Raw genomic sequence first — 27968 nt, forward strand, 5'->3', positions numbered from 1 at the left:
GGGAATCAGGCTTTCAGGGTGGGGACAGGACTTCAAGGGGGAGAGGAGAGTCGGGGCGGCCGAAAGGAGAGTCGGGGTGGCCAGAGGAGAGTCAGGGCGGGCGAAAGGAGAGTCGGGCGGTGACGGGAGAGTCAGGGCGGCATGCGCGGTATACGGGTGTGCGCGGTATATAAAAATTCATTTACATAAATTACAGTTTCCCACGTGCTATACCCGTGTGCACGTTTTACACGGGTGCGCGGTATTTGAGTGAAAATACGGTAGTTTAATTGCAGTTTTATCATTATTGATATTTGTAGCAGTCTCACTATCTTCAGAAAAAAAGATGGTATCATTGGCAAAAAAAACAACAACTCTTGATAAAATGGAAAACAAGAAAAGTATAAAAATTAATTAACTATTGATCGCAGTGCAAATGGCTATATCAGCTAGAGGCTCAAAAATACCACTTTATCTTAAAATGTATTTATACAGTTGTTACCTGCCCTTCCAAATAGTGTACTCAACGGAGGGTACAATTAAAAGAAAGATAGGAAAACACTAACGGCCTCTTTTACAAAGCCGCACGGCAACAGCCCCGAAGGCCTTTAAATCTCTATGGGCTTCGGGGCCATTAGCGCGGCTTTATAAAAGAGGCCGTAAGCCATAGAGCAAAAACAGATCTAAACATATGCTCTGTCAGGTTCATGATTTTCTTTCACTTGATTATTTGCAGAAGATACACCAAGTTATTATTTTAGCTCCTTGGGCTATTATGACATTTTTTTTAAAAATCTTGGTTTAAATAAATCCAACTTGTCTGGGCTCCAACAATTACAAAATACAGAAGTGAAAATTACTTTAAGAAAAGCCAGGATTGATAGGACTATGCCATTATTAGGATCTCTTCGCTGGCTCCCATTAGCTGCAGGAATAGAATTGAAGTGCTCTGTCTCTCCATTTAAGATTTTGAATGGTTTATGCCAGTGTCTCTTAAACTGTGTGCCACAGCACAGTGGTGTTTCCCCAAGAGATTCCAGGTGTGCCACTTGAGATTCCATAATTTTAATTTATTTTTAAAAATTCCTTTCATAAGTATACACTAGAAAGATGGCATGTACGTCACGTACGCAAGAGTCTGTCAATGTTATGCGCATCTATGTGCTTAAGGATACAACTGCCCAGACAAGCATCATTCTTTAACCAGACTGGTCCTTGAAAACTAACGACAAGTAATTTTAGTTTTATTTGTTATGCAGTTGTTATCCTAACTTGAGCAACAAAGCAATCAAAGCTTTGTTACCGTTTGGATCTATCATTGCGAATTTGGATTTTCAGCTCTGACAGAAATGAAACTGAGAAAAAGAGAAGGCTTGATTGGGCGGTATAAGAAATTATAAATAAACTTGAAATCTGAAACTTGACTGCAGATGGTGGATGATGAAACGTATGCTTGCTAGTCAACTATCGAGCAGCATTTTGAGTCAATTTGAACTAAAAAAACAAGCACATCCATAACATTGATTAGCAATTATATTCTATGTACTTTAATTTCATCATTGTTATAATTACCTAAACATAGATTAAAGAACTTTAAATAAATAAATTTCATTTTTAGTTGGTTTTGCAATTTTATTTCAATTATAATGTGCCGCAAAAAACATTTGCTCTGTTTAGTGTGCCAGAGCTAAAAAGGTTTGAGAGACACTGGTTGGAGTTATTTTTTTTTTTAATTTATAAATTTTCATCATTACAATTTCACAACGAAATAAGAAAAGGATAAATCATCACAATTTTGCCAGTGATAAACATTGCAAAATCATAATTTCCTTTCAAGCCCACAAGAGACACTGGTTTATGCCCACCCTAGGACTCAAGCACGAGTCAATGGCATCTAACAACAACAATATACCCATCCTATTTTCCACCTATTTAGAACTCTGGACAATGACAAGATCATCTCAAAGAGCTCCTTTTACAAAGGCACGCTAAAATGCCATGCGCGCTAGCCGCTACCGCCTCCTTTTAAGCAGGCGGTAATTTTTCGGCTAGCACACACTAATCTTGTGCGTGCACTAAAAACGCTAGCGCACCTTAGTAAAAGGAGCCCAAAGCGTTTACATTAAGTTCAAAATTCATGTGGTTTGGGATTTAGACTATCAACTATTTGTGCAGATCATTCCAGGAAGTTGTGCGAGAACTCTGAATTGTAGGTCTCTTTTACAAATCCACGGTAGCAAGTCCCAGTGCGGCAAATAATACACAGCCCATAGGAACTGTGCGTCACATTTGCTGCGCTGGAATCGTTACCGCAGCTTTGTAAAAGGGGCCCTATATGAGTTTAGAAAGGTATTGAAAACATGGTTTGCCAGTAAATAGTCTGGTACTTTTAATATTGTCGATGAGGAGATAGAGAGTGATCATATGAAACATTTTTTATTATATGTTTTGTAATAATTTTTATTATTTATTTATTCATTGTATTTATGTTTTTCATTGTATTTTTTTTTTGTTTTAATTGTGTCATTGTAATCTGCCTTGAGCTTCTGATTTAAGCAGACTGCCCCCTCCCCCTCCTTACAAAACCGTAGTGCGGTTTTTAGTGCCAGCCGCAGCGGTAACAGCTCCAGTGCTCATAGAATTCTATGAAATTGTCTTTTAATGGATAATCTCAAAAGTCGTACACACCAAAGAATCACAGAGTCACAAAAGCAGTCTAGTTCAACTATTCATGAAGTATGTCATTATTGAGGACTGTATGGGGTATCAGACAACCCGACAAACAGCTTAGTTTGAAGGGAGAAATTCTTCATTTGCCCCACGGAACCTCCTCCTCCGTTTTTTTCTTTTTTACTTTGCTTATTTCATTATAAATTATTTTTTGTAAATTATTTTTTGTCAATGTTAATACTCTTATCATTTCATATGAACATATATAAAGTTACTTAGCTTTCAGCATTTAGCTTTAAGATCAATCCCCTGAACGCCAACGCGTTTCGGATGTCTTTGTCAAGGCGACATGGGGAAGATTTTTAGTAAACATGCACAGCGATCCGCCAACCGGCTTAGAAAGACAAAAAATAATTTATAATGAAATAAGCAAAGTAAAAAAGAAAAAAACGGAGGAGGAGGTTCCGTGGGGCAAATGAAGAATTTCTTCCTTCAAACTAAGCTGTTTGTCGGGTTGTCTGATACCCCATACGGTCCTCAATAATGACATACTTTATGAATAGTTGAACTAGACTGCTTTTGTGACTCTGTGATTCTTTGGTGCATAGAATTCTATGAGCATCTGAGCTGTTACCACCATGGCCGGCGCTAAAAACTGCGCTATAATTTTGCAGAAGGGGGGGGTATAAATGGTTGCTTAAATTTAAATTTTAAATAATTCCTAAATTCAAAAACTATAAGAATTTAAAAACAATTCAACACATGCAGAAGTAATAGTATAGCTTTGTAAAACTACTGGTTGTTTGATACCTGAAAACTAACCCCCGCTTTTACTAAGGTGTGCTAATCATATTAGCGCACGCTAAACACTAATGCATCCATAGACTAACATGCATGCGTTAGCATTTAGCGTGCGCTAAATCGATTAGCGCGTGCTAATCATTTAGCGCACTTTAGTAAAAGAGGGCCTAAGGCGTGCTAGCCGATTTAGCGCGCGCTAAATGCTAACATGTCCATAGGTCGTGAGCGCGTTAGCATTTAGCGTGCGCTAATCTTTAGAATGCACTAAATCGATTAGCGCGCCTTAGTAAAAGGACCCCTAAGAAAATTTTCCCCAATTTGTATTCCATTGGCAAAGAGTTTAGGAGCACTGCAAAAAAAACAACTTGCTTCCTATTTCTAACCAAACACATAACTGTTAACAAGAGCGCACAAAGTACACATCTCAGTGATCAGTCTCAATGACCTGGTGACAAATGCTCTAAGATTCTTTTAAAAATAATTAGCCACACATCCTGTAACCTATTGGTTTATGTTCCCATCGGTAAAAGCATGTCACAGCAAGAGATTCTTTGGAAAAACTTTTGCATTCCAGGATATTGCAATGAATTCATGTTGGAATGCTTTTATTCCCCAAGCTCAGTCTTACTATTTATTCAGAAAAATTCTTAAAACTTACCTGTTTGATAAATATGTGGCCATTTGTATTCTATGAGATATATTTGATATGCTCATGTATGTAATTTACTGTTTGTACAGCGTCTTCTTGTTGTGAACCGCCTTGAACTGATGGTTTGGCGGTATATAAGAATAAATTATTATTATTAAAAAACTAAACTTAAAAACATATTTGATAAAAATAGAAATTTTAAAAATACTGACCTTCTACCAGTTGGTCCATGGAACTAATTCTCTTACTACCATCTATAGTATAGATAGTTCTCACTCCCTGGGGTAGATTCACATTATCAGATAGAGTTCGAGTCAAGTCAGCCAAAAGGGCCTCAAAAGATCGGAAACGATCTGGGGATATGGCATAAACAATGCCCTTGAAATAGCGGTCCCCATTGCGGTAGAAGCGAACCTTCTTGGCTTTCTTCTCAGAGCTGAGGGCCTGAAGTGTGCGAGTTCTGTAAAAACTGCAGTGGGCACTGTGGGTAGGGCTTGGGAGGCCATTGACCTTTGATCCTCTGCTATACCTCTGAGCTTTATCACGCTCGTCGAAGTGCTCTAGCTCCATGTCTCTTCCAAAAGACATATTGATAATCCTAGGAGGTAAGAAATTAAAAGGAACTTCAGTTGTCAAATACATAACTATAGCTTTAAACTATATTTCACAGGCCTCTCATTTACATGCTATCGCTTTTTGGTAAATACGTGCCAATCCGTGAAGATTCAAAGAATGAATATTTTAACACAAACATTATAGTACATGGCAAATTTTATAACATACATAAAATGCAAAAGATAATTTAGTAATAACCCATTCCAAAAAAATCCTGTTGTATTATGGTTACTGAAAGGCGATACATTTTAATCCTTGTTTACACAAAACGCATGGGGAGAAATAAGCCTCAACCTACATTTTCAATAAAAGTAGGAATGGACATTAGAAATGAAATAGTACAAGTTATGAAACCTAACACATGGCTGTAAGATAGATAAAAAAAGAGTACAAACTATGCAATATTCTAACTCATCAAGACCCTTCTCAAATTTAAGTAAAGTCATGGTTGGAAGAGATAGATAGTGTGACAGTGTAGAACAGTTGACCAGTTTCTTACTATGTTAACACTTTTAAAAATGTATTTATATTCAATTTTTTTATTTTCCACGTATTCATCTTTTTAATTATGTTTTCCCATATTTTCCCATGTTACAGACTTGCATTTCAAAGGGCCACATTATTTCTTTACAGTATAAGGAGAGGCAACAAATTACACAGATTTGGCAATTAGCCTTACATGAAACGACACATTCACATCTTATTTGTTACATCCCTTCAAATCATTAAACTCTAATTCTATCAAGATCTGATTTGTTTCTTGATCATTTTGTTAGCATTTTAGTAGGTAATGTTTACTTTCATGACTGCCAGACCTACAAAACTACCTTGCAAGGTCCTTTTTTAGTTAACTACAGCTAAAACCCATCAGAATTCATTCACTGGATTTATCTATATGATTACAGAAAATTTCTATAGAAGCAAGAGTGAGTTCAGACTAGGAATCGGGTATCAGTTATTGACTTACCCTACCCATCTTCTATGACTGGCAATTTCATTCAGTCAGCAAAGAAAAGGTCACCAAATAGTTCCATGGTGAAACGGAGAAAACCAAGAGCAAAGACAAACTGTGGAAACGATGATCTCAGTAAAGCACAGTTACTTACCGTAACAGGTGTTATCCAGGGACAGCAGGCAGATATTCTTAACGTATGGGTGACGTCACCGACGGAGCCCCGATATGGACACTTTTTACTAGAAAGTTCTAGTTGGCCGCACCGCGCATGCGCGAGGGCCTTCCCGCCCGACGGAGGAGTGCGTGGTCCCCAGTTAAGATAAGCCAGCTAAGAAGCCAACCCGGGGAGGTGGGTGGGACGTAAGAATATCTGCCTGCTGTCCCTGGATAACACCTGTTACGGTAAGTAACTGTGCTTTATCCCAGGACAAGCAGGCAGCATATTCTTAACGTATGGGTGACCGCCAAGCTAACAGAGAGGGAGGAGGGATGGTTGGCCATTAGGAAAATAAATTGTGTAACACAGATTGGCCGAAGTGCCCATCCCGTCTGGAGAAGGTATCCAGACAGTAGTGAGTAGTGAATGTGTGAACTGAGGACCAAGTGGCAGCCTTGCAGATTTCCTTGATGGGCGTGGAACGGAGGAAAGCCACAGAAGCAGCCATAGCTCTGACCCTGTGGGCCGTGACAGCACCTTCCAGTGAGAGACCGGCCCGAGCATAACAGAACCCAAATCAGGCAGCAAGCCAGTTGGAAAGCGTCCGTTTGGAGACAGGGCGACCTAGACGGTTAGGGTCGAAGGACAAAAAGAGCTGAGGAGACGAGCGGTGAGCCCTGGTACGGTCAAGGTAGTAAGCAAGGGCACGCTTACAGTCCAGCGTGTGCAATGCCTGTTCCCCAGGATGAGAATGGGGTTTAGGGAAAAAGACAGGCAACACAATGGACTGGTTAAGATGAAAATCCGAGACCACCTTGGGAAGGAATTTAGGATGGGTACGCAGAACCACCTTGTCATGGTGAAAAACAGTGAAAGGTGGGTCGGCAACCAGTGCATGCAGCTCACTAACCCTCCTGGCAGAGGTGATGGCTATGAGGAAAAGCACCTTATGTTTTTTTTCCCTTTCTCGTTCTCTTTCCTATACTGATTGTAGTTCTTCCCCGTACCACCCTCTCCATTTCAGTAAGTCACTATTATCCTAAAATTGTCTGTCACCCCTTTTTCTTTTTTTTACTATTGTACATTGCTTTAAATTTATGAAAAAGTGATTTTGTCAAATTTTAAATAAACTTGGAAACTACAAAACGCTGGAATTACCTCAAAAAGATGGCTAAAATTTATAAAGTCTCTAATACCAAATGCATAGACTTAAATCCCAGCTAACTGCAAAAATATAAGAAATACAGAGAAGACAGGAGAGCCATAGAAGTTAGACCTAATAAAGAAACTAGAGCCAACAACATGGCAATTGATATTTTGAAGCTTCATTGTCTGACATTTTCAAAACTTCTTTAGAGTTAGGTGTGGTTCCAAAGGACTGGAGATGGGCAGATGCAGTTTCTCTTCCCACAAAAAGTAGAAGAAAAGAGGTGGGAATTACAAGCTAGTTAATTAGACCATTGTGGCAAATAAAGGAATTACTGATTAAACAAAAGATAATAATAATAATAATTTATTTCTTGTATACCGCCCTGCCAGTAGTTCTAGGCGGTTCACAACAGAGAAATTAAAAAAACATTACAATTAAAAAATACAATCACATACGCACTACTATAAGCAAATGAATACATCATGGTTAAAATACAATTTTAGACATACAGCTATTAATACCTCAGTTAAATACAACCTAATTAGAGGGAAAGGTTACGAGCAAAACCTAATAAAAAAATATCTTTGTAAACTTATAATAAAAATCAGCATGCTTGTTTATCAAATAAATGAGTTTTTAATAATTCCCTAAATATAGGGTAAGAATAAGCCTGAGCAATCAACGGGTTATCCAGGAGTTCACTTTCCCCGCCTAATATTCTAGAGTCCTGTAAACGAATGTTTTATAACAACATGCCCTTGGGGTAGAGAAGATAAACATACCCGAATTTCTGGTATGTTTTTTTTAATTAAACAGTTTCAGATATGGTACCAGATAAGAGGGTAACAATCCAAAAAGAGCCTTATAACAAACACACCCAGTAAAGCAAGTCGTCCAAGTGCCGAGTTTTAGATGTATCTTAAAACAACTTAGGCCTTTTCAGTGCTACTGTATGCACAGAGCTAAAAGGGGCATTTTAGGAGGAGTGGTGAGGGCAGGACGTGGGCCAGCCTAGACTTAGTTGTGGTGAGATATATATATGGCACCCTTTTTGTGACGTTCACAGAAGTATCCTGTAAGATTCCCCACTATGGTGTTGTCAGTCCATCACTTTGCTGGCCCCTCCCATGTCCAAAAGGTCTTGTTCTAGGCGTTTTGATTTGGATGAATTTTTGGATGAGAATGGGGTATAAAGATAGATGACTTAGTGGTCTGACCGACCAAACGGCTGGACATATACTTAGACGATTTTCAGAAAAAAGAAATATTTTGGACGTGATTTTTGGGAAAGGACTTAAGACACTGCTGACTTTGGGCAACTAGTGACTTAGGCCCAAAACGGACTTAGATGTTTGTTTTGATTATGCCCCTCCAAAACTTCAAAAAGATATAAATAAGATGAAATTAGATCCAGAAGGCAACTACTGAAATGGTCAGTGATCTTCACTGTAAATCATATGGGGCATGGGGACAGTCATAAAGATCTAAACATATGCACCCTTATTCCAAAATATAAATTCACAGGAGGGGAGCCTCTTTCAACAAAAAGGGGATGGGGTGAAGGTGAAAGGAGGTAGAAGCAACCTCAGAAAATATTTCCTAACAAAAGGAGTAATAGGTGCATGGAATGGTCTCCTACTGGAGGCAGTGGAGACAAGGACAGTATGTAAATTCACAAAAGCACAGAACTAGGAGGAGGAAACGATTGTAGATTTGAACAAGTAGGGTGAATGAGTAGACTACATAGCTATAAATGTCATCATATTCTGTGTTTATATGATGAAATGTAATTAGTAATTCTACTTTATATTATCAGCTCAGTTTCTATAGAGACAACACCAAAAATTTGGCATAGACAGCAGGCCTGTACTTTCCTTAACAACCACGTATATGTAGGCTGGGCAAATTGCAGAGCAGTGGAGGCAATTACTTTCCTCTTCTCCCACCATCCAGTGACCATTGCTGATGCTTGCCTATGCTTGAAATGCTGGTCTGCTATCCTCTACCAGCAACCCTCCCCCCAGGGATCTCCACCAATTTACCTTTCACTATCACTACATCTTGGTCCTTCCCCTGTGCATGCAATTACCCCCGACAGCCTAGCCCAAAAATGGGAGGTCCGGCTTCCTCTTATATCTGCGGTCACTACTATTGCTAGCTGCAGAAGACCTAATGGCCTGAAAACCGTGCTACTCCCATTTTTCTTCTACCAAATTCATTGGGTAGAAAGGGTGAATTTCAAATAGAAGACTAGTGGAACAGGTGTTGAAAGGGAAAAAGAGAGTGAATGACCATGGAATGTGGGGAGCCTGTTGGACTTAGAGATAGGGCGAACGTGAGAGTGCAGGGGAATAAGGGATGAGCCTGGTACAGTGATGTAACAACAAGAAATGAACCCTAGATATGGCAAGTCCCCCCACCATCCCCCACTAGTAAATATGGTTTTCAGGAATGACATTAGGTAGTGGCTTGAGGAGAGGGAGAAGGATTCAGGGTTTAGATGTGGGTATGAAGATTCAAGGTTTAGATTCAGGGTTTAAATGTGAGATTGAATGAGACTTAAGGATGATGGGAGTGTAGGGGCATATGTGTAGGGGTGTAATAGATGGATTGGAGTATTTGATTAGGTATATAAATGCAGAAAAGAGTGAAAAAAAGGGTGAAACTGTGAAGGACATAGAGGGCTAGAGAAGTAATAAAAGACAGAGGAAAGGAACAAGTCTGTGAAGGAAGTGCGAGAAGGCAGAAATGGAGGAACTAGAGAGAAGGCAAAAGAGATATGGGAAGCATAGAAGATACTCCTAGGCATGTGTCTACTTTAAAGAAAAATTAAGCCTAGTGTATATATCTAGTAGTTTGTTAGTGCCATCAACTCATATTCGAGTCCTAGTCACTTGATGAATTACAGATCTAAAAAGAGATCTATCTTGTGCTAGTCTGGTAAGGTCCTCTAGCGCCATCCCCATGGTTGTTTTCAAAGTATCCAGCCATCTGAATGCAGGTGGCCCTCTTTGCCTGGTTCCTTCAGTCTTCCCAAACATGATGTCCTTCTCCAGTGATCTTTCTCTTCTGACAGTGTGACCAAAATAAGACAGCTGTAATTGTCATTTGGGCTTCGAGTGACATAGCCGGTTTGATCTCTTCCAGAATCGATTTGTTAGTACTTCTGGCAGTCCACGGCACGCATATATCTAGTAATACTACAAAAATAAGCTGCAGTAGTAGCCAATACAAGAGTTTCAGTTATGGTTTTACAATACAATATATGAGCTACGATATATGAGCTTTAGTAATGGTGTTACTATACAGAGTTAGTGTTTCTGTGATTGTAATATATACATGTCTTTCAGCTGGTGTTCATTGATGGTTTTGGTGCTTTTGATACAGTGCATTTGCATATCCTTTACTGAATATATAGTATTTACCACTATCTTCAAACATAAGGAAGTTTTTCTTCACCTAGAGAGTAGTGGAGGCTGGAACGCTCTCCCGGAGGCTTTTATAGGGGAAAGCGCCCTTCAGGGATTCAAGACAGGTTGGATAAGTTCCTACTGGAGCAGAACATACGCAAGTAAGGCTAGACTCAAATAGGGCTCTGGTCTTTGAACTAAGGGCCGCCGCGTGAGCAGACTGCTGGGCACGATGGACCACTGGTCTGATCCAGCAGCAGCAAATCTTATGTTCTTATATATAATTTAGTGTCCATGCAGAGGCGCAAGGGGCAGTGGTACCCCTCCCCACTTCCATATGCTCCTTCCCTGTCCCCTCATGCCTTGCACGTGCTGTTTCCCTTCCCATAGCCCTGTAACATTCCTGGCGCGAGCAGCAACCCCCAAGCCACTGTCAAGCCAGGCTCAGCTCTTCCTCTGATGTCACTTCCTAGATGTAGGTGCAGGAAGTGATTTCAGAGGAAGAGCAGACTCTGGCATGACAGAAAGTTGGGGGTTTCTGCTCATGCCAGGAATGTTACAGGGGTAGGGGAAGGGAAGCAGCACACACATGCAGCAGTGGAGGGGGGTAGAGGAGGGAAGGAGCAGGGGAGAGAGGAAGACGGTGCTTGCACCCTCACCAAGACAGCACCTGGAGCAGACTGCCCCCCCCCCCCTACTACATGTGCTACATGTTGAAACATTTGACACTTTTTGAAACTGATCGCCGCACTCGTGGTTCTTCTTTATTCTCTTTTCCATCTCTAAAAGGATGTATGTATATAAGATTTCTTGAAAAAACTTTGTCTTATCAAGCAGGCAAAAGGAGTAAAACTTTAAATGGTTTAATTGCAGCTTCTTATTCCTATCAAGATTTTAGGAAAAATTTTAAAAACTTATCTATTTGATAAATTTGTCTGATGTTTTTACTAATTCTGTTTGATTTTTATGCTTTTTGATGTATTATTTCTGTGCTGTACAGCCTTTCTTTATTGGAAACCACAGGTGCTGCGGTATAAAAATAAAGATATTATTATTATACCACTGCGCCCATGCTCTTTTAATTATCACTTGGGGCAAAATGGCAGCAACAGCGTTGTTCCTCCTTGCTGTCCTGGATGACACTGTATTTTACTGCAACAAGCACCACTGTCATATACAGTTCCTGATATTTGATGCATGTACCCAGTTATGGTACCGGGCTATGCTCACATCTGTGAAGTTGAAAGCTATGCCATTGCTAGTTTCACTACCCGCAAGGCCTCCCAAGGCGGACAGGTTTCAGCGGAGATGTCAGACTAGCGATGTACCACCCATCTGGGCGGCAGCAGATGGGCAGTGTTGTAGGCGGAAGATCGCGTTTAATGTGACAAAGGCGACAATATCGAATTCAGTGGTGTAGCAAGGGTAAGGGGTACCCAGGACAGTGGCGCCCTTCCCCCGCCACACTCGTGCCCCCTTGCCTTTCTCCTAGGTGCGGGTCCCGGAAGTGATATCAGAGAGAGCGTCAAAAAGGTACGGGGGTAAGGCAAGGGGCGTGTGCACAAAGGGGAAGAGTGGGCAGCGAGCAGGTGGAGAGGAAGAAGGGTGTCACTGCGCCCTTAGGAAGACTGCGCCCGGGGCGGACCGCACCCCCCGCTCCCCCCTTACAATGCCACTCTGCGCAGAAGTATTCTAATTCCTCAAGCTCAATCTTATCATGCTTTTAGAAAAGTATTGAAAACCTATCTGTTTGATAAATTAATATCTTAATTGTTTAGTATTGTATTTATTATATGTATATGTAGTGTATTCATATGATTCTCTGATTGTTCAGCTTTTCTTGATGTAAACCGCCTAGAACTCATTGGTATGGCGGTATACAAAAATAAAGTTTATTATTATTATAAAGACCTGGCAATCTACTTCTGTATTCTGTCATGTAAACTTGATGACTTTCATCAAGTCGCTAGGACACAAGTCAATAGCACTTAACAAACCCCTGAGGAAGGCAATTTGTTGCCAAAACATGGATCCATGTTGGATTCTGTGTATGTGATTCTACAACAAATTATTTTTAAAGATGTCTAAAAAGGCTGTCATCTTTTTATCCCTACTTTTGCTCTCTCTATACATAATCTCTGTTAATGCAGCAAATACAGCATTGAACTCCTAAAATCAACCAGGGATACAAACTAGATTTTGCCAGGGAGGAAATGATACTAGATCAAAGATAAGGCTTCTCTGAAAACGATCTAGGCCGAGACCATTTGATTTTAAAGTTACTGTTTAAAATTGTGTTTCTATGCTCTTCTGACATTTGTGTTAACAAGAATATCCCAGAGCCATGGTAGAATTTCATGCATGGCTACAAATTGAAATTTGTATTGTGACATGTTTTGCCTGAAAAGGGAATCAATCTAGTCAGTTTTAAAATGTTAAAAAAAGAGCACTGTTTTTCACGTGAGCTGTACAGACACAGCTTGTTCAATATGTTTTATAACATATGTTCTGACTAAGCAAGCTGCTTACATCTGTAGAATCAATAAAATAGCAAAGCCTGGTAAAACTACTTACAGGACAGATTTTCTTATGTATTTCAAGGGTTATCCACCTGATACTGCGTCAGATCTCCTCCTTTTTACTTTTTCGTAAGTGTTTGAAGGCTTATTTCTTTCAAAGGGGCTTTTTTTTTTAGAATTTGTGCTGGGGAATTGGTTTTTATTGTTTTTTATTAGTTTATAGAAGAATGATTTTTTTTCACCCTCAAAATTAAGAAGACTACTTATATTGAGAAATTTAAAGTGTGTTGTATTCATGTTGGAACAGTGGTCTCAAACTCAAACCCTTTGCAGGGACACATTTTGGATTTGTCGGTATTTGGAGGGCCTCAGAAAAAATAGTTAATATCTTATTAAAGAAATGACAATTTTGCATGAGGTAAAACTCTTTATAGTTTATAAATCTTTCCTTTTGGCTAAGTTTTAATAATAATATTGTAATTTAGAGTTAAAGAGACATATGATCAAGAAACTGTTTTATTTTACTTTTATGATTATGATAAACATACAGAGGGCCTCAAAATAGTACCTGGCGGGCCGCATGTGGTCGCGAGTTTGAGACCACTGTGTTGGAATGTTAGGGTTTGTTTGTGTAATTCTGTTTATCAGTGTTATTCTTTGTAACGCGCATAGATTTTTGGATATGCGGGATATGTTTTAAATAAATAAAATAAGATTTCAAACCAGTAGAAAACGAACCTCACCAAACATATAGGTGGCCATCCGATAGAGCAGGGGTAGGGAACTCCAGCCCTCGAGAGCCGTACTCCAGTCAGGTTTTCAGGATTTCCCCAATGAATATGCATTGAAAGCAGTGCATGCAAATAGATCTCATGCATATTCATTGGGGAAATCCTGAAAACCCGACTGGAATACGGCTCTTGAGGACCGGAGTTCCCTACCCCTGCTATAGAGTGACATCTAAATTAAGATGCCACAAAGGGATGCACTTCTTAGCACCAATTCTAAAGCAGCCTAACCCATTGTAGAATAGTAGCACAATTTCCAATTTAGCATGCTATAAGTTATGTATAACCACTTATGCCAGGTCAGAGGCTGGTGAAAGTTGGCACACCTGTGTGTGCTTTGCAGCGCATTCAACTGATAATATTCTGAAGCTATTTACCTTGCTAAGTGCAATGCCTATAATACAACCATGCTTTGTCTATTGGCCACTTGTGATTACACACTAAACAACACAGACACCCTCCCCTCTCTTTCTCTCTCTGATATTCAGCTAGCAGCAGACAGCATTTTTTTTTTGTCCATTGCCAGCACTAAAACAAGATATTCAAAGCCAGGCCCTGTCTTCAGGATTGAATATCCGGTCTATCCAGGATTGAATATCCAGTTTTATTTTAAAAAATTTTTCCACCCAGTGCAGAGCACCCCCTCCTTTGGACAGTGTGTGTATGGGGGTGGGGGGGGGAGGTGCGTAGAGCAGACATGGGGCCACTGGTCTGGTGGGTGCAGCTGTCAGCTTTGCCAGTTCTATTCCCCAGAACAGGAAGTTGACATCGGAGGGGGGCAAGGGGCCAGTAGAGTCAATGGCCGTGCACATCAGACTACAGCCCTGCATCTCTCCTTATGGTTGCACCCAGGGTTAACCACCCCCACTGCCCCACCCTTGCTATTCTTCTGCAGGTTAGCACATGACCAGTTAATCTAATTTAATCTAATCAGTAATCTTATATTCCACTATTTCTCAATTCAGTTTCAAAGCAGATTGCAACAAGAAAAATCCTACATTAAGGGGAAAACTTATACTTAAAAATTATACAGTTAAAATATCAAGAATAACATTTATCCAAAAAGTAAGTCTGTAATTAAAGCTTTATGAAAAATATACGAATCTGGGCTTCTTACTTCTAATGGAAGACTGTTCCACATCTGAACAGTCTGAAAAGAATATGATTGTACCAGTTGACTCTTCTTAATTACTCTAAAAACAGTTGGAAACTGACGTTTAAAACTACAGTTACTCTTTGTAGTAATACAATTAACTGGAACGCATAAACAAAGACATTAGTTGTTTGAGAGCATTACCATATAAAGCCTTATGTAGAAGATAAGATATCTTAAACTTAATCCTGTATCTAATTGGAAGCCAGTGCAAATTTATGCAAGAGCGGTGAAACCCTTTCAAATTTTCTAGCCGAAAATTAAATTAATATTAAGTTAATATTCAGACTCAACCGGCCATGGATTAGTGGATAAATATAAGGCAGCTATTTATAATAATAATAATAACTAAATTTTTCTATACCGCCATATTCGAAAGACTTCTAGGCAGTTCACATTGAAGAAGGCTGGACAATCAGTGAATTACAGAATGCAAGAAGTGAAAAGTTACATAAGAAATAGGTAAAGGGCAGTGGAATACATTGAAGTTGGCAAAGGGAAAAAAATCCCGAATTACAGAGTGCAAGAAGTGAAAGGTTACTTGAGAAGTAGGTAAAGGGCAGCGGATTTCATCTAAGATTGGCAGAAGGAAAAATATCTGTGTGAGAGAGGGGCATCTGTTTAGGAGATGAATTGGTCAAATAGGGCGGTTTTAATTGATTTTCAGAATGCCTCCATGAATGCAATTCTTGAGAAAGGTGCCAGAAATGTAGGCCTCGAAAATCCTGGCCTACATTTCCGGCACCTACCTTTCATGTAGCCGCAATTCTGTAGACGGCACCACTGTGCGATTGACATGGGGCCGGCGTCCATTTTTAAGGCGGCTGCCGATAACGGCGCCATTTACAGAATCCGGGCCAAAGACATTTCACTTTATGTCTGATATTCAATGGGCCTACAGTAACTGTCTAATTATAAAATTGTCCCTCATGGTTCCTAACCTATTCACGTATCATCCGACTGTTATTATTTTTGAATTCAAAACTAGGCATGTGCAGTTGATCAGTCTCCAATGTTTCTTGGTTTGAATGCCTTCTGTTTTCTTGTTCCCAATTAATTCTTACAATTGGCAAGGTCTATGATAAATTTAGACTGGATCTCCAGAGTGCAAACAGAAGCTTCAGCATTTTCGAGTTGTTTGATATTTGATATTTGGTCTTATTTTTCTGCCAAATCTTGCCGGTTACATCCAGTTATCGGGATGTAACCGGACTCCGCCCACAGAATGCCCCCGATATAGCTGGATTGAAGTTTGGCACTAATAGGTCATTTCAGGGGCACTAACTAAATGCTGCTGAAAATGACCAAGATAGTCCCGAGCAAAGAAGTTAACCAGTCGGTGGCCATTCCCAGCTGGTTAGCTCACTTTGAATATCAGCCAGCAAGTTTTTAGAATAGTAGCTTACTCTTGCACACATAACTGTCAATTTATTGCACCAATTATGCATGTAAATGCTGCTATTCTATAAACTTGGCAAGCAAATTTGTGCCTTGTTTGACACACCTTACAGAATTGCCTGCCTTTATGGTTTCCAGTAGGCATCAGCTCCAGAAATGCCAAGTTGCCCAGTTCCAGGCTGAAAATTTTTGTCCAGTCCTGGTTTTCATCTTACTTCCCAAAGCAATGTGGGATTTGTAGGGCCTGATCCTGTCTATTGAAAAATCACTGTTACAACTCCCATAATGCACCAGAACGGGACGATCAGAAAGCTAGGACCCCTCCGAAATCTTCAGCCTGGAACTGGGTAAGTTGGCACCTCTGCATTCAGGGATTTGTTGATTTTGCTCGTCTTGGGGAAAGCACTAGGGAGGTCGGAACTACACCTCCCTACATGCAAGGAGCTAAAACCAGGACTGGATCGATATAAGCCTAAAACTCTGAAAATGCCGGGAAATGCCAACCTAGAAATTGAAATCCTGTAGAGTAGCTCAGAAAAAAAAAAAAAAAGGCAATGGTTCAGACAGCAGGGTGTGTTGTTCAAATCAGCAATATAGCAAACAAGTCTTGAAATTGAATGCACCAGATCCGAGATGACACACTCCACCTGCGGCCCCTATGAATGTAATCTTGCAGTCCGGCACCTCTTTCTGCACCGCCCGCACCGCATTTCCTGCAGCACAAGGCCAAAAAAAAAATAAATAAAAAAATCCATCTCAGCCCACCAAATGATGTCCCACAGACTTGTAACAATAGCCTTCCTGCACGGTGTGAAATCAGATCCTATCGAATCCAATTGACATTTAATCTTTCAGGCATAATAAGGTTCCCAAAACATGGCTGAAATAAGCTACCGGATTCGAATCGATAACAATAAGATTCTGTAAAATAAAGTAGTTGCATACAGTATCTCTGATAACTCTGTATAAATAAATACGATTTTCCACATTGCACAGTCAAGTGCATGCTATTGGTTAATTCCATGCATGTCCAATGTTATATGGCTGACATTAATAACATTCATACCAAGCAAATTAAAATACACCCCAACCAATAAACACTGAAAACACAGCGCCCCTTTTTGATTTTATTTTTTTGTAATATATAGTTAGCATGTCTTATGCCTTGGCTTAGACTGTCATCGGAGATGTCTAAATTCTTCTATTAAAAAACTGTGATTTTTTTTTTTTTTTTAACATCCCAAAATTAGGGATTGTACCCAGGTCAATTGGAATGAGCTTCAACGATACACTCCGGATGATTTCCCGTTTTCAGCGCGGACACTAGGGCGGGGGTTTCCTGAAATGAATGAAAAAAGCCATTTCACCGAAAGCGCCGGCACCGCTCAATTAAAGAACGAAAAGCCACCGAGTCATACGGTTTGCTTCTGAACGGATTATTCCAACAAATGCTGCAAAACTCCCCGCGTTTGTGGTCCGATGCAAAGCGAAATCCGAATAGAGGAAATGATATCCTCTAGTCATTCACATTTAAATATTTTCATGCAACTATAATAAGCAAAGAATATGGCCAGGTTCACTGTTGTCGCTATAAAAAAAAAAAAAAGACAGCAAAACACTATATGTGTACATATATATATATATACAGTATAGAAAGATCGTGACGCTAGATTTAGGACCAGTACAGATGAGCTAATAAGCGTAATTGTAACATTAGCCGGCTTTGATCTTTTGTTAAATCAAAGCAACTTACCTATTTTCAAGTTTCCCCCCGATGTATCTATATTTAATTAATGTGTGTACAGAAAGAGATGGAGAGGGTTGGTTGTTTTTTTTTAATGCGCTTAGGTGGGGTTAGACTAGAGTTCTACTGAAGCAGGCAAGCCGAGCCTATAGCCTTTTGGGATGTGTTAATAGTACACTGGCCGCAGAGAGAAGCCGAATGCCTTTGTTAGGTGTCTTCTGGCACCCCCTGGCTGGATGTGTTCGTTGCTCTTGAGGCTGGGCTGCAGCTGCTCTCTTCCGCTGCCTCTAGTGCAGTGATTTGCATTGGCCCAGCCCTTCACACCAGCCTCTTTCTTCCTGCCTATCCTACGCCTGCGCTGTCTCCTGCGCTCCATTTCACAGCCGCTTTCCTTTTCGCCCTCCCCCCCTCCCCCAGCAGTCTTTTAGCTCTCTTTTTGCCGACCTTCTCTCATGCCAACGTGTAGTAAGGATTTATCTCCTTTTGTACTACGAGCACAAGTGGTAAGTGATTGGCAGGCCAGGGGTCCCTAAATGTTGCTTTCTTTGAATCTTTGTGAGTCCACTATAGACAGAGGCACAGATGAACTAAAAATCGTGGTTATTAAGACTGTTTGGGTCACTGTGGGCCAATTAATTGTCCAATTTGATCAATGTTCATGTTTGTTCAAAAAATTTTTAAATCGCACAATGGGCCTAGGCAGTGAACATTATGTTAAAAAACATATATGGAGTAACTATACATCCTTTAAAACAATAATCATTATTTAAAAACAATACCAAAACAAACAGGACAAAAAAAGGGAAGAAGGATAGAGCTACAATTTATCAAGTAAGAAAGAGAACATATATGGAAAGAACATGCATGCAAATTAGTTTCGCAGAGATCAGCCGTAATCCCACCCCCTCAGTCGTTGGAAAAGCAACTTTCACACATGGGGAGAACCAGCAGAGGAAGCCCCAAAGCAGGAATACCTTTTTTTTTTTTTTTTTCTTTAATGGCACAGATGTGCAAAAAAAGTCAAGCCACTTCCAGGAGATATGCCCCCACACACCCACCCCACATGATGGCACTCTTCAACAACTTAAAAAAATCAGGTGAGATGCCCACTCCCTCTTGCCTTGGCCACCCAGACCACCCACACACACCTGACTGTCCAAAAAAACCCCTTCCACAACCGCACTAAGTCCTCAAGAGAAGGCCCTGGTGGACTGGGGGAGTTATGTCAGAGCCCTCCCCAGCTCAAGCACACACCCCTAAACTGCCCCTTGTACCTTATAGAAATGCAGAAAAGGAAGATATATAATAAACCCCCTCCCCTCTCCACATTATTTGCACTCATAAGAAAAACAAAATATCCCCCCTTATGAGATCTGAATTAAATTTTAATAGGATATTAAGTGATGTATTTAAATATAAATTGATGTTATATGCTGTTGCACTTATTGTAAGTTTTAAAAATGAATAAAGAATATAAAGAAAAGAAATGCAGAAAGGGAAATGGATTTCAGGTTTTATTTCTCCAGTGTTGAAGTACTTCCTGGCCCTTGCTGTAGCTGGTGGGGATCCCCAAGTACCACCAGCTGAGGACCTCCTCCTAAGATGGCCAGAGGTGCACCTCAGTTTGGTGTTTTCTTTCTCCATCTGCTGATCAATAGACATAACTCACTAGTCTGGAATAGTGTAAAGAGAGTGCAACCCAAAAAATTTGTCCCCTTGAATTCACAGAAGAGTTGGTGTTCAAAACAAAAGAAAATGATGAGCCCGATGTTTACTGATGAAGGCTTTATTAAAATTCAGAAGTATATTCAATCTTTAAAACAGTAAACGTTCATCCACACCTTTGGTTATTGGAAAGGAGCCAACACGGTCTGTGTTTTGACCAAAAAGTCTTCCTCAGGGGTCCCAATTGGTCTCTCCAACGGTTTTGTGGATATGTCAACCTAAGCCCAGCTTAAGTGAAAGTTCTCCTCAAGCGTATCGCTGTAGAATTTGAAGACACCTTGGAAGTATTAATTTTAATTTGTGTCTGTAAGCAAATATTGATGTTTACCATACCAACTCTCAACGCAACTGAATAATAATTGGATAATGGCTTGACACAGGGTAACTCATTACATTTTTATATCAACAGAGCCTCCAAAAAGTGGACATAGTAATCTCATATGCACAAATGCCGTCATCAACATGTGACAGTTTGTTTCTTCATAAGTAACTCATGTTTATATTTCATGCATTCCATCACTCCAAATCTATACATGAGGGAAAGCAGACAAGAACATTATTTTCAAAGGGGGGGGGGTTGGAGAAAAGCTTACGTATTATATGCACTTTTAGGACACAGGACAGGAAAATGGTATGTTGGTAGCAGTATTTGGGCCAAATTGTTTAACGTAAAGAAAATTAATGCTAAGTAGAAACTCTGGTAGCTAATTATCTATAAGTGAGATACACTGCATTAGTTATGTATGCTGCAGCTCTTATCTGAATCCCATGGGAAGCATAAGCTAGAGTTAGCGTCTCACACATCCTCTTGTTTTAGCCATGTGATGAAAACAGCAGAATGGGAGAGAACTAACAGTTCTGAAGCACAACAGGAAAAATAAAACAAGCCAGATGAAAATATCAGCAAATGGTTGCTTTAGGCCTGGCTCACTAGCAACTGAGATTGTAGAGAAAAGCAAAAATACAAAACAATCTACCAAACTCAGTCTTCACAAAAGAGATACATCCAACGTGCCGGAACCGGAAAAAACCTTCAAGGGGGATCAAGAGGAAAAATTATTATCAATAGAGGTGAGCCTCGAGGACGTACTCAAACAGATAGACTAAAAACTGACAAATCACCGGGACCAGATGGAATCCACCCAAGAATACTGAAGGAGCTCAGAGATGAAATAGAGGAGTTACTACAGAAGATTTGCAACCTATCCTTGAAAACAGGGGTAGTCCCAGAGGACTGGAGGATAGCGAATGTTACACCTATCTTCAAAAAGGGATCCAGAGGTGACCTGGGGAACTACAGACCAGTGAGCTTGACCTTAGTTCCGGGGAAGATGGCCGAATCATTAATCAAAGACAGCATCAATGAGCATATAGAAAGAAATAATCTGATGAGAACCAGCCAGCATGGTTTCTGTAAAGGAAGATCCTGTTAAACGAACCTACTGCACTTCTTCGAGGGGATAAACGAACAATTGGACAAAGGTGACCCCATAGACATCATATATTTGGACTTCCAAAAAGCCTTCGACAAGGTACCCCATGAGCGCCTGCTAAGGAAACTGTGGAACTATGGGGTGGAAGGGGACGTGCACAGATGGATCTGTAATTGGCTGGCGGACAGGAAGCAGAGGGTAGGAGTAAAAGGACACTACTTTGACTGGGAAGCAGTCACGAGTGGAGTCCCGCAGGGGTCAGTGCTGGGACCACTGCTGTTCAATATATTCATTAATGACCTGGAAGTGGGGACGAAGTGCGAAGTTATAAAATTTGCAGACGACACAAAACTCTCCAGTAGGGTTAGAACTGTTGAAGAATGTAAAGAACTACAAAGGGACTTGAACAAACTGAGTGAATGGGCAAATAAATGGCAAATGTGCTTCAATGTAGAGAAATGCAAATTCTTGCACATAGGGAAAGGAAACACGATGTACAATTACAAGATGGGGGGATGGTATTGGGGAAAAGCAACCTAGAAAGGGACTTGGGGTTTTTAGTGGACCAATCAATGAAGTCGGGAGCACAATGCGCAGCGGCCTCAAAGAAGGCGAACAGAATGTTGGGCATTATCAAAAAAGGAATCACTACCAGAACCAAAGAAGTTATCCTGCCGCTATATCGGGCGATGGTACGCCCGCATCTGGAATACTGCGTTCAATACTGGTCGCCGTACCTTAAGAAGGATATGGCGACACTTGAGAGGGTCCAGAGAAGAGCATCAAAAATGATAAAGGGCATGGAAGACCTTTCATATGCTGAGAGGCTGGAGAAACTGGGGCTCTTTTCCCTGGAAAAACGGAGACTTAAGGGGACATGATAGAAACTTACAAGATCATAAAGGGTATAGAGAAGGTAGAGAGGGGCAGATTCTTCAGACTGGCGGGGGAAACAAAAACAAGAGGGCACTCAAGAAAATTGAAGGGCGACAGATTCAGAACAAATGCTAGGAAGTTCTTCTTCACTCAGAGGGTGGTGGATACCTGGAATGCGCTTCCGGAGGAGGTGGTAGAGCAGAGTACGATTTTGGGTTTCAAAAAGGGGTTGGACAAGTTCCTGAAGGAAAAGGGGATTGAGGGGTATAGTTAGAGGGTACTATATAGGATAAAATGTCTTAAGTAAAGGATCACTTACAGGTCACTGACCTGGGGGGCCGCCGTGGGGTGGACTGCTGGGCACGATGGACCTATGGTCTGACTCGGCAGAGACGATGCTTATGTTCTTATGACCCTAGGCACCAGAAACGTAGGTGTGTAAAACCCTAGCCTACATTTCCGGCACCTAGGGTCCTTGCTAGCTGTGATTCTATAAGCGGCATCTGTCTGTGATTTGACATGCAGCAGGCGCCCATTTTCTGCTGCGGCAGGAGCCACTTACAGAATCAGCCCCTTTACTGCGTAATGTTAAAAAGCTCACAGAAATTTTGCTGCTATTTTCCCTGGAGGTACTGGTCTCAATGAGGACTATTAGCCTTTCATTTTTCTCCTTGGTGGATTGCTGGCATACATTACTCATCAAATGTGCTTTTTGTTTTTTATTCTTTTCCCTGAAAGGATATATTCACTCTTGAGAAATGCATTTCCTGCGTGTCCCAAAGGTTTAACAGTAGAACTGGAATGGGCATGAGGCAGGAAGTATGTCTTATATTCTGTAAGATGTACATCAACCTGTTAGCTTGGATTTAAAGCCCACCCCAGAAGGGAAATGCATGACAGCAAATTAACACAAGGATGCTGAGTCTTTTACCGAAACTGCACTGATCCAGGTCAAGTAGGTTGTGAACCAAAAGTACCATTTGAAAGACATTTGGCAGCCTCTGTGATAGAGGCTGGTGATGTACAGAATAGGTGAATAGGTATTCAACCTTCCATCCACAACCACAGTCTGCAGACATAGGAAGTTTTAGTAAATTAATATGGAAGCAATTATCCTCTTATCTGCAGAGAGTGGTATCCCACACTGTATCTACAACTTTTCCTTGAAATTTCATTTACCAAACATACAGTTTTCTTGCTTAGCACAGCAGTAGAGGACATAATGAGAAATCTGCATATCTGTTCCCCATGCTACACCGGATTCATAAAGAAAGCAATTCAGTACAGCATAACATAACATCGTACTTAAAAATCACATTTCTTACAAAATCATGAACATTGGGAATTAATGTGACGATTGTAAGGTGGTCAAGGGGGTAAAAAAAAGTAATGAAAAAGCCAACAGGGTGTGTGGATGCACAGGAATGGCCGCATGAAAAACGGAAGTGGTAGTGCCTTAGTGCAGGTCTCTGGTGTGACATCAGTTGGATTACTGTGTGTAATTCTGGAGACTGCAAGTAAAAAAAAAAAAAAGACACGAGCAGGATGGAGTCAATACAGAGGGTAGCTACTAAAGCTATCATCATAAAGCTTATGGGAATAGACTAAAAAGGTATCAATACTGTATATATATTTTGGAAGAAAGGTGGGAGAGCAGAAATATAATAGAGACATAAATATCTCCAGGCATAGATGCACAGGAATCAGGCCTCTTTTGATTAAAAGGAAGCTACGGAATGAGGGGCATAACCTCAGAACTACTCTTAAGAAAATACTTCTTTACAGAAAGGGCTATGGATACATGGAACAGACTCTCATTGAAGGTGGTAGAGTCAAGGATTGTATCTCAATTCAAGAAAGCATGGGACACGTAGAAGAGAAAGGATAATATAGATTAGTAGTTGGTAAAGATTGGCAGACCATATCTGCCATGAATTTCTAGCTGATCAATATTCAGCTGGCAATGGGTCAGTTTAACTTTTTTAAATTCATATTATTATTATACCCGAGTATTAAGTGCCAGCCCTTATCCAGAGTACCAGAACATAGAATCTGGCTTTTTCATTATTGCCGATGTTATCTGGGTATGGCCAATTTTTAATCTGCTGGTATCCAGATAATGTGGGCGAGTCAGGACAGCATAATCTTCCTTCTCCACAGCAGTATTGCCAAAAGGGGTCCAAAAGTAGTGTTTAATACCGTTGCATCCTCCTCTCTTTCCAGATTCCCTGTGGTCTAAATCTCATAAAGCCCCCATAGTCCCACAAGACCCCACTAAAAGTCCACAGTTTCCCGATTTCAGGAGGTGTCCAGTAGGAAAGAGTAAAAAGCAGCAGTTACCTATCATCCAAACTATGAGCAGAGGCACAAATGAGCGAGGTCAAGACTTTTCCCAAGGGCCACCCCCTTCCTCTTTTCTCTGCATCTTCTGCTCAGCTTTCCTTTCCAGCTGACCCTGCAATTCCAATCTCAGAAGGAAAGCAACAGAAAGAAATACAGTACTGCTGCCAGTGGAAAACTATTATGCAGGGTGTGAAGGTGGGGAAGACAAACCAAGTTTTCTGCCTACAGCAAAATCTTCATACCAGGCCACATCCATTTGGACACCAGTTTACCTTAATCCAGTCCACTACAACAGTGCTTCTCAACCCTAGGCAGGTTTTTATTTCACCACTATGAACATGCAAGAATAGTTTTCATGTAGTAGAGACTCATTACATGCAAATCTTGTCTCATACATATTCAATGTGATGATCTGAACACCTGACTGGCAATGGGTGCCTCCAGGAGAGAGTTAAAGAAACGCTGCACTAGAAAAAAGAGAAACAGTGAAGAAAGGAAAATGGGGGGGGGGGGGGGACGGGGAAGAAGGTGAAATCATGTGGATGCTCTGCTGCCAGAACATCTGATATCTCTGGTGCTCTACCCTCTCCTGCTCTGGTCATCATTAAAAAAAACCACACATTTATGAATTTAAACTTTTTTTTTAAATTATTATTTTCAAAGTCTGCCATGGAATGGAACAGCATTAGCAAGATAACCCGCTTGAACCATCCTGGGATAGCAGAGAAATGTGCCAGCACGATGTGAATGATACATCAGGCTGCCAGATACCATTAAGGACATGCTACCGAGGTTTTCCGAAGCCCCCCTCCCCCCCTAAAAGCCACCATGGGTAGTGATTCAATCACCTCCCAGTGGCTGTCCTTCAGGGAGCTCATTAGGAAGTGACTGGGAAAGGTGGGCTGAGCTATTGAGACACAGTGTTAGGAATGTTTTGGACAACTTGTGTTTATAGTCTCTAAATATGCTAACATTGTATTTTCATATTATTTTACTGTATTTTTAAGTTCTATATTAATAATAATAATAACTTTATTTTTGTATACTGCAATACCACAAGCAATTCAGAGCGGTTTACAGAGGAAGAGACTGTACATATACAGCGATGTTGCAGAAAATATTGTCAAGTACATTAGTAACAAATTACATAGCTCAGTTGGGTTATTTATATTTACATGCACTTTGTTTTTGTATTTCTTGTGATATTTTCTTGTATTCTAATACTGTAAATCACTTTTGAGGCATTTAAACGAGGACGGAAGTCAAATACTAAAATACAACGTGGCTCCTAACTGTGGCAAATATTCAGCTTTTTAACCAAAAATATATTTAGCCACTCATTTTTGTAACTAAGAGGAGAAGGAGAAAAATCAAAACAATGGGACTCATTTTTCCCCAGAGACGCCAAGTTATGCAGTTCCTGGCTGGATTTCTAACTAGTCTGTCCTGGTGCATTATAAGGCTTACAGCACTGATTTCAAATGGGCAGGATCAGGTGCTACAAACACCACACGGTTTTAGTATGTTAAGTTCAAAACCAAAATTAGCCCCCCCCCCCCTTCCTCATAAGAAAAATCTCCATTCTGGAACTGGGTAACTTGGTATTGTCCGTTTTTCCAATCAGCACAAGGGACTGCGATGGCCCTTGCCTGAAAGCTTGACAGAGGAAACACTTCAGCTAACGGACCCTAATGCTTCTCCCTCCCTATGCCGAGACTAAAAGTGGCAAAACTTTTTCCCTGAGGTCCTTGCCACTAGTCACAGCATAGGGAGGGAGAAGCATTAGGGTCCGTTAGCTGAAGTGTCGTTTCAAATTAATTGTTATTAATAAAAGACTCTTCGGCACAGATCCGTGGGGGTCAGAAACAGCAGCAGCTCTTACAGCGGTGGAATGAGGGGCTAAAACGCGGACCTGCACACATGAAATCTGAAACCTCAGCTATCAATAAATGAGGATTTTTAAGGACCTGCGGTTGAGATCCACAAGGTCTGTGTTTTACCCCTTCCCAACAAATGCCTCCAGATTTTAAAGAGGCTGATCCAGTCATAGATTCATTCGCCTTGCATGCAAGGGCTTCCTTACCCAGGTCGACAGGATGTAACTAGTAAATCATCAGAACTACAGGCTCCTAAGTAGAGAATAACACGGGGTCAAATTTTTCCCCGTCCCCGTTGGTTTTATTGTTGTCCCTGCTCCATTGCTGTAAGCTCTGCCTCAACCACACAAACCTGGAATACTTATGCTTGTAAAGTATCTGAGGCTTGTGTAGATGAGGACAGAGCTTGCAGGAATGGGGAAGGGACAGGTAAAGAACTCTCCTGGACGGGAAAAATGTATCCCCGTGTCATTCTCTATTCCTAAGTGCAATCGTGGGTAAACCCTCGCAAGACTATCTCAATAATGTCAGCTAAACCTGTAGCTAGCCAGTTGATCTGACAGAGACAAAAATGCCTATTCAGACCTAAAAATTAGTTCTCTAACTGGCAACTAAACAAGCTATCTGATAACAGCTTTAGAGATGTCTTTTTACTTAAACTGCAGTGTGCCGCCACCTCCTGCTCCCCATCATAATTTGCAGTTAACCTGTACCGTAGCAAATTTAGAGAATGACACGGTGACAAAATTCATCACCGTTCCCGTCCCCGCGGATAACCGTGGGAAACCATCTTCATGTCATTCTTTAAGGAGAGAGGGAAGAATCAGAGTATAATTGGGCACAACCACTGACCCTCAAGTTTTGCGTTGAAGAATGCTGGTGTAGAAGGACCGAGGTTGAAACAGACACTACAGAATGACAGTCTCTGGTATCCAGAGCAGATATTGTGATGTCATAATGCCTCATTCCACCAGTGCCTAAGAGCCAATCACATCAGTGATGTCACAATGGCTTCATTATCCTTGGCTCACATAAGAATCAGAGTATGAATGGCCTGAAGTTGAAATAGACACTAGAAAATGACATGGGATTATTTTCCGCAGTTATCCGCGGGGACGGGAACGGTGATGAATTTTGTCACGTGTCATTCTCTCCAAACCCAAAGATAAACTACCCAATATCTTTTGAGTCTTCCGTCTCAATAGCTAAAACATTTACAAGCAGAGATCACCATCTAAGATACTACGCACCCCAAGCAAATTTGCTACTTTTTATTTGCACACAGCTGTAACTCCACACTGGTGGGGGGGGGGGGGGGGGATTGAAAATTTAGCTACACGCATAGTCTCAAAACATTGTCCCCTCTGCCTAGAAATCTAAATCAACGACTATCATTTTTTAGCTGCATCTCATTTGCAAATTAAAAAGACATGTGCACCGGATCAATAAAGAATTAAGGACTTCTCTTATCCGCTTCGCAGCTCCTGCAGCGCCTGTAACTAAGAACATGCCTTCACTTCACGTGCTAGAACTAATACTTCAAAGAGTGCAAAGCGTAAGGGGTAGGCGCAGGCGTGCAACTCACACCAGCCACCTGGTAGAGGTGCAGATTGTTCTCTTCCCTGCAGCTGCACCCCCTTGAAGTAAGGGTCGGTGACCTTTCCCACGTCCTCTGATGCAGACTTTTCATAAGTACAGAGAGAAAAAAAATTACCGGTAATTGATA

The 27968-nt window shown here is 40.8% G+C and overlaps 1 protein-coding gene across 2 annotated transcripts in view; it reads right to left on the reverse strand.

Annotated features, from left to right (window-relative positions):
* Positions 1 to 18321, reverse strand: part of DCLK1 (doublecortin like kinase 1) — a 533653-nt gene extending 515332 nt beyond the window's left edge. For both annotated transcript variants that reach the window (XM_033950508.1, XM_033950509.1), the window contains exons 1-2: positions 17998 to 18321; positions 4312 to 4697 (exon numbers count right to left, since the gene is read on the reverse strand). In XM_033950508.1, coding sequence (XP_033806399.1) covers positions 4312 to 4687 — 376 coding nt within the window. In that variant the 5' untranslated portion in view covers positions 4688 to 4697; positions 17998 to 18321. The remainder of the gene's footprint in view (positions 1 to 4311; positions 4698 to 17997) is intronic.
* Between the last annotated feature and the right edge of the window lie 9647 nt (positions 18322 to 27968).

This window comes from Geotrypetes seraphini, chromosome 6, assembly GCF_902459505.1.
Source record: "Geotrypetes seraphini chromosome 6, aGeoSer1.1, whole genome shotgun sequence".
In the NCBI taxonomy this organism is placed as follows: Eukaryota; Metazoa; Chordata; class Amphibia; order Gymnophiona; family Dermophiidae; genus Geotrypetes; species Geotrypetes seraphini.